General features: G+C 35.1%; 1 protein-coding gene across 1 annotated transcript in view; it reads right to left on the bottom strand.

Moving 5' to 3' along the window:
- Positions 1 to 13,357, bottom strand: part of LOC147790527 (uncharacterized) — a 45,564-nt gene extending 32,207 nt beyond the window's left edge. The window contains exon 1 of the mRNA XM_087127622.1: positions 12,569 to 13,357. Within this exon, the coding sequence (XP_086983748.1) occupies positions 12,569 to 13,357 (789 nt within the window). The remainder of the gene's footprint in view (positions 1 to 12,568) is intronic.
- Positions 13,358 to 13,819: the final 462 nt, after the last annotated feature.

The following is a 13,819-nucleotide window of genomic DNA, read 5'->3' as shown; positions in this document are numbered from 1 at the left end:
CCTCTTAGGTTATGGAGCTGGCTGCTTATTTATAGCTTGGTCAACGATTATATCCGGTAAAACTATATTTGGTAAAGGTATATCCGGTAAAGCTATATTTTGTAAAGCTATATATCATAAATAGCTATATATAGTAGCTGGTTAAATCAGGTAAAGCTATATATAGTAAATGGCTATATAGGTATATCCGGTAAAGCTATATATCATAAATAGCTATATATAGTAGATGGTTAAATCGGGTAAAGCTATATATAGTAAATGGCTATATATAGTAGATGGTTAAATCGGGTAAACCTATATATAGTAAACTGAACTATATATATATACCATCCGCTAGAGCTTTGAAAAGTACTTTCTATTCTATGTAATTCTCTCTTACTATACATACGTGAAGTCATCAATAGAAAAATCCTTTTAGCTAGAGTTCTCCTTGCACTTTTCTCTATCATGTTCTTTGTGTTCATCTAGATCGAGCGTGTGCGTTGTTGTGCGATCCCAACAACTGGTATCAGAGCTAGGCGAAATTCACCACGATCTGTGAAGATGGAAAGTTCAAAGATTGGAATTGAGAAGTTCGATGGATCCGATTTCGGTTTCTGGATGATGTAGATTGAAGATTATCTGTACTAGAAAGATCTTCACGAACCTCTGTTGGGAGTGAAGCCGGAATCCATGACCATGGAACAGTGGAAGCTCAAGGATCAACAAGCCTTGGGTCTGATTCGGTTGACGCTATCCAGAAACGTGGTGTTCAACATTATCAAGTAGAAGACAACGTCAGATCTATTGAAGGCGCTGTCAAATATGTATGAAAAACCATCGGCTATGAACAAGGTGTATTTGATGTGGAGATTGTTCAATCTACAGATGTCTGAAGGTGGACCTGTTGCTGATCATATAAATGAATTCAATATGATCATAAGTCAACTGAGTTCGGTGGAAATTAATTTCGAAGATGAAATTAAAGCGTTGATTTTGATGTCATCCTTACCCGAGTCATGGGATACTGTTGTTGCCACAATCAGTTGTTCTCGAGGATCTGACAAACTGAAGTTTTATGAAATTCGAGATGTAGTTCTCAGCGAAAGTATTCGCAAACGGGAAACTGGAGATTCATCAGGCAATGATCTCAGTGTTGATTGAAGGGGAAGAAGTAAACCGAAGGGCCCAAACAAAGGGCGATCAAAATCAAAGAACCGAGAAAAATCTCCAAATAGACCAAACGTAACGTGTTGGAATTGTGGAGAAAAAGATCACTTTCGGACAGGTTGTACAAGACCAAAGATGCATCTTTTCATCAGAAGACATTGGGGATGCTCTAATCCTCAGCATGGACAGTTCGATTGAATCCTGGATTTTGGATTCAGGTGCATCTTTTCATTCGTCTCCAAATAAAGAGTTGTTTTGGAATTTCAAGTCTGGAAATTTCGAGAAGGTGTACTTTGCTGACAACAAAGATTTGGAGATTAAAGGAAAAAGAGATGTCTGCATAAAAACTCCGGCAGGAAATGAGTGGACATTAAAGGATGTCAGATATATTCCTGGTCTCTGAAGGAACCTGATCTCTATTGGTCAGTTGGACAGCACAGGTTATGCAACAAAGTTAGGGAAGAGTTCGTGGAAGATTATGAAGGGTGCTACGGTGGTAGCACGTGGCTCAAAATCTGGAACCTTATACACCACTGCAGGGTGTATGAACATAGCTGCTGTTGCTGAGAGTGCTTCAAATTCAAGTCTACAGCACAATAGACTTGAACCAATGAGCGCGAAAGGAATGAAGAGGCTGGCTGTGAAAGGAGTTTTAGAAGGTCTGAAATCTGTTGATGTGGGTCGTTGTGAGAACTACGTTATGAGCAAGCAGAAACGAGTTAGCTTCACAAGGACCGCCAGAGAATTGAAGAAAGTGCGATTGAAAATGGAACCAGATGTGGAGCAAGGTTCCAAGACCACGAAGACAGTGGGAGTTGAGCTTGAGTTGCAGGGAAACTCACCTAGTGATGTTGTAGCAGATACTCAAGAAACTCCTAAGACTACTGCTGAGGAACCAGATGTGGAGCAAGGTTCCAAGACAACAAAGCAAGTGGGAGTTGAGGTTGAGTTGCAGAGAAAATCACCAAGTGATCTTGTAGCAGATACTCAACAAACTTCTGAGGTTGTTACGGAGGAATCAGCAGTGGAGCAACTGACACCTGAACTGGTGTTGAGAAGATCATCCTGTACTATTAGAGTACCAGATATGTATGTACCTTCATTACACTATCTGTTGCTGATGAAAGGGAACCACAACCCTTTGATGAGACCCTACAGTTGGAGGATACAACCAAGTAGGAGCAAGCCATGGATGATAGAACGTCTAGGCTTCAAAAATGCGTTGTACTGACATTGAGTACGTGGCAATAGTTGAAGCTGGAAAGAAGACGATATGGATGACTGACTATCTGGAAGAATGGGCAAGAAGCAGCACGAAGATTCTTAACAGAAATAGTCAGAGTGTCATACAATTGGCGAAGGAACCCGGTCTATCATTTAAAGAGAAAACACATAAGACGATACCATTTCACTTGAAGGTTAGTGAAAGATGATGATGTGTTTGGAGAAGATAGAGGGTGCAAAGAATCCAGCAAACATGTTGACAAAATGTGTTGATGTTGGAATATTGAGGTTGTGCAAAGCCTCAATTAATATGGTGACATGAAGACCATGAAGATGCTCATGGTCGTTTGAAAATGAAATTCTTGGTTGACTAGATCAGTCTCCAAGTGGGAGAATTTTTAGGTTATGGAGCCTACTGCTTATTTATAGCTTGGTCAACGGTTATATCCGGTAAAGCTATATCCGGTACAGCTATATTTGGTAAAACTATATCCGATAAACCTATATATGGTAAATAGCTATATATAGTAGATGGTTAAATCGGGTAAAGCTATATATAGTAAATGGCTATATATAGTCGACGGTTAAATCTGGTAAACCTATATATAGTAAACTGAACTATATATATATCCCATCCGCTAGAGCTTTGAAAAGTACTTTGTATTCTCTGTAATTCTCTCTTACTGTACATACGTGAAGTCATCAATAGAAAAATTCTTTTAGCTAGAGTTCTCCTTGCACTTTTCTCTATCCTGTTCTTTGTGTTCATCTAGATCGAGCGTGTGCGTTGTCGTGCGATCCTAACAGGCCCTTCTATCTTGGATAGAAATTTGTTACACTTTTTAGACCGACACTATGTCTAAGGGGTCACTAAGGTAGAGAATTTGACCGGTCACCCGTTTGAACTTGGTTGGGCCCTTTTATTTTGGAGAGACACTTTTTACACTTTTAGACTGACACTCTATAGAAGGGGTCACTCAGGTTGAAATCATGCAAAATGGGTCCATAGCGCATTTGACTGCAGATCAAGAGGTCACCCATTCGAATTTGGTTGGGCCCTTTTATCATTTTACTTTGTTTTCAACCTCTTTTAACTTGCAATCCGTGCTTGGAGAACCCACCGAAATGTGAGTTTGTAACCCATCCGTTAGGGTTCTTGGAATGATTCTCTAGATTATCCCTTCCATGTTGGGAGTCGGGCCATAGGTCTTGGGTGAAGGAACCGTTGGTTTTCTCATTGTCTTTGAGATAACAATTCTTTTCTATTTTATATAAATTTTTTAAATATGGGTTCATTTACAAATGCATGCTAACACCCTTATTGTTGAATAAATGACATGAAACTAGTTTCACATAGTAACGTTGCCTTTTGCTCCTATTGGTGGAAGGATAATAGGTCGATTATACCTATAGGGTAGTTTTAAGCGTGACAACGAGACTAATTTTTTTTTTTTTAGTTAAAAATTAGAATTATAACAATCTGCCTAAAACCCTCAGACTAATTTTGCTTCATTTCTAAATGCAAGCAGACAAAGTAGAAAAATGAAAACATGTAAATTGTAAACTAAAACATTTCAAAGAAATAAATAAGTTTTGATGGTACCAATGCTAACCAGAAAACAATCAACCAAATTTATTTCGAACATAGAAAACTTCATGTCTCCATTTTGTAAAGCCAATAAACCAAAGGGCCTAATATAGAGAAATAAAAAAAATGTTACCCTCATTTGTGTTGTGTTGTTTCATAAGTGATCAATGGATGTTGACTTTGACCAATTCCTACTATTTTTTTTCTATATTTTGAAACTATTTTAAACACTTTTTTCTTGTACTCCTTATAATTTTACCTTTTAAGGTTGTAAATATTTGTGCACCGGTGACTATTATGATTATTAGTCAACTGAGTTCAGTGGACTATTATGATTATTAGTCAACTTAGTTAAGTGGAAATAAATTTTGAAGATGAAATTAAAGTATTAATTTTGATGTCATCTTTACCTGAGTTTTGGGATATTGTTATTAATGAGATTCAATCTAATGCCATTAGTAATTCACAATGATAATATTCAAAATACTTGACAAAAAAGAACAGTCAACGTAAGATATTTGAAAAAAATAAATATTTTGTCCTCTATGATATATCAAATCACTCATTTGAAATTCCTTAATAATAAACCGGAAGTCTTACATCTTTTATAGTGAAAAGTTCCTTAAATAGAAGTCTTATTAGATACTTCTAAGCATTTAGAGATCAACTAGACACAAAGCTAAACATTCTAAAAAAGATTAGGGGTTAAACTTTTAAGTTAACTTAATTTAAGAAACTTATGATTTTAATATTATCAAGAGTTTAATTGAGCTACGTCAATTCAATCTAGTGGACCCAAGAATTGAACCAAACCAAACCAACTAGTTAGTAACATGATTTAGTGGAAGCATTTTCACACAAAGTAGAAGCAATAATGGAGGGTTTGAAATAATATAGTTTTCACCCCTTGTTTCTCGAGTGAATATTGAAATAATATAGTTTTCATGTTAAGTTTTGCACGGAAGAAAGAAAGACGGGGATGTAAAGTATTATTTCAATTTGTTTGTAATATACAACAATATATAAATTAACTATAAGAAATATATAAAATTACATGTTCTCCAAGAGCTTCAATCAACACCGGAGGGTTGCTTCTGCAACCACTCTAAAGGTGCTCAAGATCACAACGAGTTAGATAAAACAACTCTAGAACTTTGAATCCAATAACTTGAGTTTGACTCATGATAGGATCTCCCTTCTTGTGGAATCTGCATAAAATAGGAAAACCATTCCAAAATAAATTTTTACAAGGGGTTCTATGGTGTAGTGGTTAGCACTTTGGACTTTGAATCCAACGACTGTGGTTCTACTCCCAGTAGGACCTTTGACAACACAAGACATTTTAAAACAAAACAGTGTTACCACTTCCCATGAGTGCATAGGTGGCGTTGTCATAATCGTGGCATCCTGCTAGCAAAACGTGGATCAGGCTGCTCACGGTACATATACCATAGCATCCCACCTAAGAAGAAATAGGGGCCTCTATGCATAATGTCATGGGTCAAGCTTGGAACTTATAAGTTCTTAGGAATAGCCAAGCATGATATTGTTCACGTAGTATAGACCAAGGGTACATCTGGGGAATCTAGACTTTAGGGATACCACTTTAGTTATCCTAGGAGCCCGGGGAATCTATTACTTTAGGGATAACTTAGTTATCCTAGGAGGTAAAGTCATATGGATCGTGATGAGCATTTTCTCCCATATTTTGGTTTCGCTAACTAAAGTTTTCCAATAACTCCCAAACTTCATTACCTTATATAACCTCTCGGGAAAAGGATTCATACAACATTTCATAAAATAAGATCTACTGAGAAAAGGTCAACTTTTGAGTTGACTTGGAAAGTTCAGTTGAACTGGCCGTATCATCGTTTTCTTCCTCTGAACAGGAAGAACGTGGATCGTAGCCTAAGATATTCGCTACCAAAGTTCATCCAAAATCTGATTTATCGCTGGAGATAAAACAAAGAATTTCTTATTGGGTAGCCGATTCTAGGGGTTTCAAGGCCCTATTTCTTCATTGAACCTCTTCCATATCCTATCTTCAGGCTAAAGGAATTGGTTTGGAGGAACGTCTTTGAGTGTAGGACCTTAATTTCCAGAAATCGTTCTCGGTATGCAACTCACTCGAAACGCCAGATTTTCGATCTCGTGGGTAGCTTATTCTACGACGTTTTAGCTCTGGATTACTTCATCAAGTTTACTCAACTTCTTCCTCTGAAGCCAGAGGAATCCTTAATTTGAAGGAAAAGAGATCGTAGATAGGAATTTTGACTCTCATCCCCAATTTAATTTTGAAACCTATTTCCTTCCATTTGGCATGCTCTCGAGGTTATTTTTCTTCGTGGTCTTCTATGGAAGCATTCCTTGGAGGTATAAAAACTGATTGGAATCATTCTTGCTCGACGAGTCATCATGTATCCTCGGGTTGGATTTTCAAGTTTTTCTTGAAGTTCTTCAATGGCGGATTGAATTGGGGGAATGGTTTCTAGGCACTTTCAGCACTCTATTCCTTCATAGAACTTGTGGGTAATCTTGTTGAGAAACAGTAGGAATAAGTTTGAAGAGAAATGGTGGAGGATTGCTCTCGAATTTGGAAGAAATCTGAGAGTAGGAGACCCATAATCTAAACGCTTATTGCCTTCGATTGGGGGATCGACCTTTCTCGATTCTTATTCCATATTGTTGGTCCTACTTTAGACTTTATAGGAGGAGCTTAAACCGACATTGAGAGCTCCAAATTCTTCGTTATTTAGAAGTTTGAAGTGAAATGGTGGAGGATTGCTCTCGAATTTGGAAGAAATCTGAGAGTAGGAGAAACACAATCTAAACGTTTATTGCCTTCAATTGGGGGATCGACCTTTCTCGATTCTTATTCCGTATTGTTGCTCCTACTTCCCACTTTATAGGAGGAGCTTAAACCAACATTGAGAGCTCTAGAATCTTCGTTATTTAGAGATCGATCTTTCTGGATAATTTTTTGGTTATATCAACTCCGATCATGGCCTTATCGACCTTGGCTTTGCATACTAGTCGTTGGATGTGATGATCCATGCGTGTTCGTTCTAGATCATATCAAATTTTGGAAGACATTCGACGGTTGAGATTTGAGTTCGAAAGATTTTGCTGGATGGTCACGGTAGATGCTCTGATTCTAATTAGAGTGACATTTCTGTAATTATCCATTCTTCTAGGGGTATTTTGGTAATTTACCAATTTCTGAATATTTTATTATTATTTTTCTTGAAAAATCCAAAATTTTTCTACAAATTTCTCATTGCTTTTTTATCATTATTCCTTTTTTTTTTTTTTTTTAATCCCCTTCTAGATTAGGAATTACAAATCCGAAAAGATTTTTTATAATTGATAAAATGACTTTTTTGCCCTTTTTGTTTACTTTTTCGTTTCCAATCCTTTTCAAAAGGCCTTTAACTCCGTGAAATCACTTGTTAGGGTACACGAGTGACTTGACTAAGTCATTTGTTCTTGCTTAATCCTTTAATTTTTTTCCTTTCTATCCATTGGGTCTTTCATGAGTGGCTTATTCTTATGGGAGATAATTTCCTTCATTTTTTGGGTGTTACATATACATACTCGTTAGAAACACAAAATAAGAAGCAGACTTAAAAGAAGAACAAAAAATACTAGATTAAAAATAGAGGTTAGTCCATGGCTCACACTCCAAAGTCCGCTCTCATCCATGACCAACTCTTAGTTACTTGAAAAAAAAGGATAAACATGGAGTGAGTAAAACTTAGTAAGTAGCATACTAGTAGGTTCTTAATGGGACCTTAAGCTAGGATATTACTTCTTATTATGTTTTCAGGATCTTATACTTATCTTGAAAACCTTCTCCTAAAATAACCTTCAATTTTCTCCCCGTGAACACAATTTTCTCCACATCTATCTTTTTTTAAACACTTTTGAAAGTTAACGAGTAGTTTTGCAGCTTTTTTTTTTTTTTTTTTTTTTTTTTTTTTTTTGAAAATTCAACCGTATTTTCTTAGAAAACAAATTAATAGTTTCTATAGATTTTTTTTTTTTAAAGATTAAGTGTATTATTTAAACTTCTAAAAAAATTATGAGTATTTTTTTAGATAAAGTGCAAAGTTCAATGGTATTTTTATTAATTTAGCTTATAATTTAAAAAAAAAATACAAATTTTTGTTGATTAAGTTAATATTAATTTTATTAAAATAAATAACACCACATCAAAATTAATTTATTAGGAATAAAATTAAAACTAAAAAATTAATTTATTTTAAACTAAAAAAATAATTTATTTTAAAACTAAAAAGTATACTTAATTGGACTAAAACATCCCTTATCCCAACTATAAAGAATTTAATTCCAAGCTCTCTTCTAATAGACAAACGATTTATTAACATCTGTTGTAAAATTTTACTTCATCAATTTAAGTATCGTTCAACTATAAATATCGAATTTTAAAGTATTCCTCGGCAAAGTAAATCTGTTGAAACTATCTATCAAAGGTGTTCCATAATGAGTTGTGGAGAACTGTTTCCTTCCATTCTAATTGCAATTAAGGATGTCAATGACAAAAAAGTGCAAGAGGCTAGAAGGTTTGTAGTGGAAGAAAATAACAAGAATCATGGACATCGTTTTGTTTACAAGCTGTATCATGTGTCTTATTCATGGTTACTTAAATCTCGTTGAATTGGTGCGCCTTTCACATCAGAGACATTTGTGCCTTAAACCGAGCTCTTTGCAATAGCAAACTTATTAAAAACTCTTTGCTTGCTACAACATTTGCTTGACATAATTGGACCAAAGGACGTTATGGACGACCATAGCTCACTGTATTGGTCTCCAATCATGAAGTGTGACATCGGATCTTTGTGCATACCATATTTATTAACTATAACATGGCAAGAAATTTTTTATGTTTTGACTAGGCATGCCATATTCTGTTGTTCTTATATATCTTTACTTACCTGTGATTAAAGCAAAGAAGTATAGACATGGTTTCCAACCAACCCTTCCTTTATAGTTAGTTCAACGAATGGGTTTTTGTTATCATTTTATCGTTAACCCTTCCGCTCGATTTTGTGTTATGATATCATACAGGAAATGAGAAGCGACCTTACTTGGACAAAATTATATACCGTTTGATAATTATTGTTGATAACAAAGATATATTGAATTATAAGCATTTTATGACATGCCATATTTCATTAATCTTCATATTCTTCATATTCTTTTATAATCTTCATATTACTTGTACATCTTTTACTTATAATCTTCATATTCTTTATAATCTTCATATTACTTGTACATCTTTTACTTATAATCTTCATATTCTTTATAATCTTCATATTCTTTATATAGCGATAAGGAAGGGAGGGATAGAAAAGATACTCATAATATCATTACGACTATGCCATATTTCATTAATAAAAGAGAGTAATACATCCACAAACACACACATATATATTTCGAGAGAGAGAGGGCTTTATTATAAGTAGAGATAGCATTCTAGTAGTTGTATTTCTACTTGGGGACTAGGAACTCGAGAACTTCTTTAAAAGTTCTGCACCTTTGTAATAAAAGACCAAGAAATATCATCGTTATTTATAACTTCTATCACAATAATATAAATTCTGCGATGACGACGTTCTCTAGTCATACCAACCAGACCGTTCACCACACGCTTGTAGATGAAACGATGTCCACTATTCTCGTTATTCTTTTCAACTACGAACCTTCCTGCATTCTGCACTACTAGGATATTGACATCCTTAATTGGTACTAAAGCATCTAAAGGCAACCCTTCCACACAGCTCATTCTAACACCTTTGGTAAATAGTTCCGAGAGACATTGTTAGGTCGATTTTGTTCATGAATACTTAAGAATTTGATATTTATAGTTGTAGTTGAACGCTACTTAAATTGATGAAGTGAAATCTTACAATAGAGTCTAATAAAGCGTTTGTCCATTAGAATAGGTTGGAATTAAATTCTTTATAGTTCGAGATAATAGTTGTATTCTTTAAGTCATCGAGACTAGTGTTACTAGTACTGTTAGTATATTTGAGTATAAATATTAAAATGATTAGTTATTAAATATTCTTAATTGTGTGTATCTTACAGTACTCTCAATAAATGGATCGCTTGATCTATTCTACTCTACTTTACTTCCTCTTGATAACGGTGTGGTATTGACACAACTCATATTGCTAATAATCATCACTTACAGCCAAAGCAAGAGTATAGCGGTCGACTATCGTTAAGGACTCATTCACCATTTCCATTCCTACCGACGGAAAAGTTTTATTACATTCATTTCTTTCTCCTTTCTAACTTCTTCATTCTCACATTAAACTTTTTTTTATTTAAAAAAAGAATAAACGTGAAAAGGGAGAAAGAAGGAAGAAGAAAAAAGAAAACCCTTCATTTTGAAAGCTTATCAAATACTCTTTGACCGATGTAAAGAAAGCTCGAGAATAATTTATTCTCACGTCCCTCTTAGACACTTGTTGGATATATATCCGTCCTTCACATGTCGTATCATAATCATATCATGTCATAAAAACTTCGTGATTATATCCTTCCCTAATTTATCATAGCCTTAACGTCCTTAGACATATCATAGGTCTGTCATTACCTGAACGTACCTTAGTCTTAACGTTACAGGAACGTATCCTAACGTTATCGTTCTATCAATCTATCATAATCCTATCCCTTTCTACCCATAACCTAATCGTATTGTTTTATGAATCCATCGTGACCATATCGTTGTTATCAATCTGTCATACCCATAGCACTTCGATACGTAACCAAACCATAACGTTTCATGAACATGTCTTACTTCTATCGTTACATTACGTTTAGTGCATCCTTCTCGTATCCTATCTCAAATATACCATTGAACACATGGTACCGTAAGTATTATCATACAATTCACATATTATAACATATCATAAGCATATCGATTCACAAAAATTTCACACATATCAATATATATGACACTTGCAGAACCACGAGCACAGTCAACATCAAATATAACCATACGGATGGTAAGGCCACCTACCTGATTAGCTTATGCTGGTGTCCCCAATTTATCTTAAGAAAGTTCGATTTGTCTTTTGTATTAAAGTCAACCTATATGAACATGACATCAATTTCAATCATTTCTCTAAATTTTATGATGCTCTAGTGTTAGATTTCATGGGAAAATTGCACGAGTAAGGTCTTGAAATGTCTATATCAAAACTGTTTAACACTTTCCAAATCTTGATTTTTTGGCTGTTTGTGTTTTTTTCTTCTTTTTTTTTTTTTACTTGTGTTCCTAATCTTACTTCGGTGTGTTTGTTACATTTTTTTTTAATTATGTTAGCAATTTGCCAATTTAATCAATTCATCCTTTATGTTTCTTTTTTTTTTTTTTTTAATTATGTTGGTCATTACTTTGGCTAATTTAATCTATTCTATTTATTTTATTTTATTTTATTTTTTTGCTATTGATAGACGTATCTTTCTAAAACATGCTAAATAAAACTAAATAATTGGTTAAGAGAGGATATGAGATATAACTTGAGGTTAAATCTCTTTCCATATGAGAATAACTCATTCTCATGTCCATCTTTGCTACCATATACTAAATGAAGGATTTTATTTCTCTTGGGTCAAAACCATCCTTAAAGCACAAAATTGAAGTTGTAGTTAGTCAATTATAATATTTGACGTGCTAGTTTTCAAACTACTTTAAATGGGTGTAAAGAGAGCATGAGAATAACTTAGTTTCACTAATCTGACATGTGTTGGGCATGTACTGAACACTTGTTAATACGATGGATACATTACAAATTTATAATCCATCGTATCAGACACTTGACTTTGAATATATTTTGAGAGTGAAACATACATTAAGCTTTTTTTTAAGTATACAAATATATAAACTTATTTATATGAATTTATTTCTAATATAAAATTGATAAATTTTTTGAAATAATTCTTTTTAATTAATGTATCACTGTCACATCGGTATCCTAGTTTTTTAAGAATGACATGTTACTGTTAGTAACAGAAAAAGAAAACGGTAAGATCAGAAGAATTGGGAGAAATCTCTCATCCAATTGAAGAATGACTAAATCAAATCTAATTCAAATAACTAGATCAAATCTAATCCAAATAACTCAATCAAATCTAATCCTAACAATCCCTCCCTTAAACTGAACACGAATAGTAATCAGTTTATATCTACGACCTCATACCAAACTTCCACCAGGTAACTTCATCAATTCCCATGTGTCATTTCTGTTTATTGCTCCAGATCCCTGGCTTGCCTCCATTTCTCACTCTTCAATGCTTCTCTAAAGTTTACAAAGTTTGCAGGTTCAGTAGGGGTAAACATGGCTGAGCTTCATCATCTTCTTTACAAACAAAAACTTCTCTTATTGCATAGTCTCTCATCCAGACTGGTGGTCTCTTATTCCTTGCCTTATTCAAGCTAGGCGAGCTTGCTTCAGCCAAAGAGACAGATGAAATATTTTCCTCTGCAGTATTTTCATCTGCCGCTTCTATATCCTTATTTTCATCTGCCGTTTCTATATCATAGAGTCTGTAAGCTTTTGACTCTTCACTAACTTCCAGCAAAACATAACTCAAACTCTTATCAGCTAGCTTAGTTCTCTGAGCTGCCTTCTCTTTTTGTCTCTGAATCAACTCGAGGTCACAATATTGTTCTTCTTTCTTCCGCTGCAGCTCCAAAACTAATCGTCGCTGTGCTTTTTCTACCCTTCTTCTATTCTCTTCCAGCATTTTATCTAGCTCTTCTCTCTCTTTTCGTGCTTGTTCTTCTTTTTGTCTTGTAGCAGTAAGAGCGGCTTCTTTCTCTTTCTCAAGCTGCACATCAACATCATCAAACAACTTCGTGCGACCTTCCTCTATTCGCCTCTGTATTTCTAATTTAGTCTCTTCTGAGTTTAGCCTTTCTTCAACATTCTTCTGAATTAGTTCTTCCATCCTCCTAGGTGCATCTTCTTCTAACTTCTTCAACTCTGTTTCACGCCTTTTCTTCTCTTCTAACTCTTTCTTAAGCTTCTCTATGGAATGATTCCGATCAGTGGATGCACGACTAGGACTGGAACTGGACGATTTGGGGAAAGGAGATAACGAGGAAGACCTACTTCTGCGTTGGCGGCTGAGGGAACTTGAACGGCTGCTTCTCCTAGAATTGGTAGTGGAATGATAGGGGGAAGAACTTGGGCCCCTTCTACTTCTCTGACTATGGCGATAGGAATTGGAGCGGTAAGTGTACGACAGAGACCTTGAACCACTTTTCCCCATAAGTTTCAATTGAGTTTGAACGGCTGCTACAGGCTGAGATATAGCATGCAATACGAACATTCGATTCAAAGACATCTTTGTCTCCATGATTAAGCTTCTCTCAGGATGAAACACCTTGCATGTTTCATTTTGAAACAAAAAGGTAACGCCTTTGCTTGCAATTTACCAATACTCAACAAATTGTTCCTCAAGTCTGGCACATAGAACACTCCTGTGATTATCATTATGATTCCATTCACTTCCAGCAGTACATTACCCTTTCCAGTTACAACCATGCTTGAGTTGTTGCCCACTGAATCTCTGAAACTTCCATCAAAATCTGAAAAATATTCCTTCTTCCCACACATATGATTGCTACATCCCGAGTCAAGGAACCACATATCTTCTCCATTGAAAATGTCCTAGCTTGTGACAGTTATAACACTCCACTGTGGCCTTGTTGAAGGTTTGTCTGCCTCGTCTGGTATTGTTTTGACATTCCCATTGAAAATGTCCTAGCTTGTGACAGTTATAGCACTCCACTATGGCCTTGTGAAGGTTTGTCTGCCT

The sequence above is a fragment of the Cucurbita pepo genome, chromosome 10, assembly GCF_057944985.1.
Source record: "Cucurbita pepo subsp. pepo isolate OVF chromosome 10, ASM5794498v1, whole genome shotgun sequence".
Taxonomy (NCBI): domain Eukaryota; kingdom Viridiplantae; phylum Streptophyta; class Magnoliopsida; order Cucurbitales; family Cucurbitaceae; genus Cucurbita; species Cucurbita pepo.
The sequence above is the reverse complement of the archived record's forward strand: the minus strand, read 5'-3'. Positions and strand labels throughout refer to the sequence as shown.